The 2796-nt window shown below is 54.4% G+C and overlaps 1 protein-coding gene across 2 annotated transcripts in view; it reads left to right on the top strand.

Moving 5' to 3' along the window:
• The first annotated feature begins 2082 nt into the window (after positions 1 to 2082).
• LRP6 (LDL receptor related protein 6) overlaps positions 2083 to 2796 on the top strand; it is a 140960-nt gene continuing 140246 nt past the window's right edge. For both annotated transcript variants that reach the window (XM_069101497.1, XM_069101496.1), the window contains exon 1: positions 2083 to 2529. In XM_069101497.1, coding sequence (XP_068957598.1) covers positions 2475 to 2529 — 55 coding nt within the window. In that variant the 5' untranslated portion in view covers positions 2083 to 2474. The remainder of the gene's footprint in view (positions 2530 to 2796) is intronic.

Genomic DNA, 2796 nt, shown 5'->3' with positions numbered 1-2796 from the left:
ACAAGGGTAATTCAGCATACTCCATACATTGATCTATCAAACTACTGAGAATGTCAGGTAAAACCTGATTCTAAGATAAAGCTGAATTTTAACTGGTGTCTGTGAACTTTTTCCCCAATATTTTAGATAGCTGTTTTAACAACATGTGTTTCCTTTATAATACTATGTATTTTATTTTATTTAATTATTCTAAGGAATCCATGGGCTTCAGCAGACTAAGATTCTAGGGACTCTCCTTCCCCAGAATGCCAATTTCTATTGGGATGGAACCAATAACCATATTTTACAAAATTATAATTTCTGAAGAGTGCAAATTTCAATAGGAACTTGAATACAGATGTCTGAGGAAGGAGAGAAATCCAGTCATTGGAGAAAGTCAGTGAAAACGCCCAGTGTCCTTTTTGAGAAACAGTGGCTGGAAGAGTAGGTGGTAGGAAGAGCAGAAAGTAAAATTTTTAAAAGGCCAGGTAAAAGAGAAGGCCAGATTATGAAGGGCTTTGAATGCCAATTAGAAGATAAAACAAAGGAGAGTCCATGACACAACCAAAAGGTCCAGAACCTGTAAGTTAAAGGAACTGGGAAGAAATTCTGCTCACCAGTTTACTCTCCATGTAGCCTCAGGCAAGTCATTTGTTATGTTTGCACCTTTAGTTTCCTCCTCCGTAAATCCAGAACTAGATGGCTTTCCAACTTCAAGTCTATTGATCATTTTCCATGCTTTAGGAGCTTTCATCTTGGGAACCTACTCAGGCAGTTTTAAGTTCTTTTTCTTTTTTACGTGTGTGAAGCGGAACTCTAGGGCTATCTGAATTTTTGGGAGCATGGGACAAAAAATTCAGTGGAGTTTGCATTGCCTCCGTTTCCAGTCATGTCTCAAAAGCACCTTCAATGAGACTAGTCTTTCAGTCCTTCCTTCCTCTTGGAAAACGCTGAACCCAGTTCTCAGCTGACCAGCCCCTCTGGAGGAGCTGGGGAAGCTTTTCTCGTGGGTGGTGTCCTATAGGACTCAGATTGGGGGAGGCGATGAAAGGAGAACTGAAAACGGTTATCAGTCAATTAATACTTGTTACACGCCTACTATGAGCCAGGCACTGTGGTAAGCATGAGCTGGGGTAAAAGACAATCCCTGCTCTCAAGGAGCTAACAGTCTAATGCCGGGAGGGGGGAGAACATGCAAACCAATTATGTAGCAACGAGAAATAGGCTGGATAAATTGCACATAATCTCAGAAGGCAGGCATTAGATTGCGTCACCTGACGGGGCTCCATTCCTCCTCCTTGTCCAGACCCCGCGCCCCTGGCTAGCGCCCCGACCCCCGGGATCGGGAGGGTTCACCTGCAAGAAGCTGCAGCTGCACAAAGACTCGTGGAGCTCACCCTCCGCCGGGCTCGGAGCCCGGAGAAAGTAGTCCCGACTACACCAGCGCCAAGGTTGTTCCGAGGGTCGCTTCACAGCCTCTTCCCCAAGAGCGCGGAGCCCGAGAGGGAGCAAGAAAAAGAATCCCATCGGAATGCGACAATGGCTTGTCCTGCTCCCCCCCCCCCCCCCCCCCCGCCAGCAGAATTAGAAAAACACAGCAACAACAAAACAACAAAAACTCTTCTCTTTTTTCCCCACAAGGTGGGCTTTCTGCCTGGGTAGAGACCCAAAGAAATCTCTAGTGGTCCCAAACCTCGCCAGCTGATCCTTTCCGCCCCCTCGTTTGCATAGCTGACTAGGAATCGATGTCAGCGGAGGGGAGGCTCCCAGGGAGCTTGGGGAGAGGGGGAGGAGAGAAGGAGGCTGGCTGGGAGAAAAGGAGGAGGGAAGGGGCAGGGGGAAGGGAAGAGGCTGACTAGGAGCATTGAGAAAGAAGGAGGAGAGAAGGGGAGGGAGGAGAGAAGTGGAGGGGGCAGGAGGTGCTTGCCTGAGAGCGTAGAAGGAGGGGGAGGAGGGACAGGGAGGGGGCGGGGCGGGGGAAGAGAGAAAGGCTGGGGAGGGGAGGGCCAGGGAGCGCGAGGGAGCGCAGGAGAGAGCGCGGCCGGACCGGGCGCGAGGCTCGTTCTGCCTGTGTATCCTTGCGCCGCCGCCGCCGCCGCCGCCGCGCTGGGAGGAGGCGGAGGCTGAATGAGGAGCTGCGTGGAGCCCGCGGAGGAGCCGCCGCCGCCGCCGCAGGGGGAGCGGGCTGGAGAATGGAACGAGACGCTGGCCGCCGCCGCCGCCGCCGCCGGGGCACCCCCGAGGGAAAAGTAGCGCTGTAGATCGGACAGCGAAGGCGGCGCCCGGGGAGCGGACTGGGCGAGAGACCGAGACAGAGAGAGGGGGAGGGAGGGAGGGCCGGCGACCGATTCTTTCTTCTTTTTCTGCAAAGCTCAGGCAGCATGACCGTGCGGGGCGGCCGCGGCGGCCCCGGCTCCTCTCCGCCGCCTCCCCCTCCTCGGGCTGCCTCGAGCCGGTGAGAGGAGAGAGAAAGCGAGGAGGAGGAGGAGGCGAAGATGGGGGCCGTCCTGAGGAGCCTCTTGGCCTGCAGCTTTTGCGTCCTCTTGAGAGGTGAGCAAACAGCGTAGGGTGAGGAAAGACTGGGGCGGGGGGGGCCAGTACGGGGGCGTGCAGGTTATTGAGCTTTATCGTTTTTTGTTTGTGTGTCTCTTGTGTGTTGGGGGCTGGAGGGAGGGGGAGGGGCAGGGGAGGCGAGAAAGGGGGAGAGGAGGCAAGAGGCCGGGCCTGGCTGCGGGAGAAGGAGGAGAGAGGGAGAGAAAGGGGCCCAGGAGAAGGGGCTGCAGCGTTTGGTGCAAGAGTGACACAATGCAGGCTAAC

This window comes from Petaurus breviceps, unplaced genomic scaffold (assembly GCF_028583685.1).
Source record: "Petaurus breviceps papuanus isolate PSGF00001 unplaced genomic scaffold, PetGlider_PUasm1.0 470, whole genome shotgun sequence".
Classification (NCBI taxonomy): Eukaryota; Metazoa; Chordata; class Mammalia; order Diprotodontia; family Petauridae; genus Petaurus; species Petaurus breviceps.
Note: the sequence above shows the minus strand (reverse complement) of the source record. Positions and strands in the feature narration are given on the sequence as shown.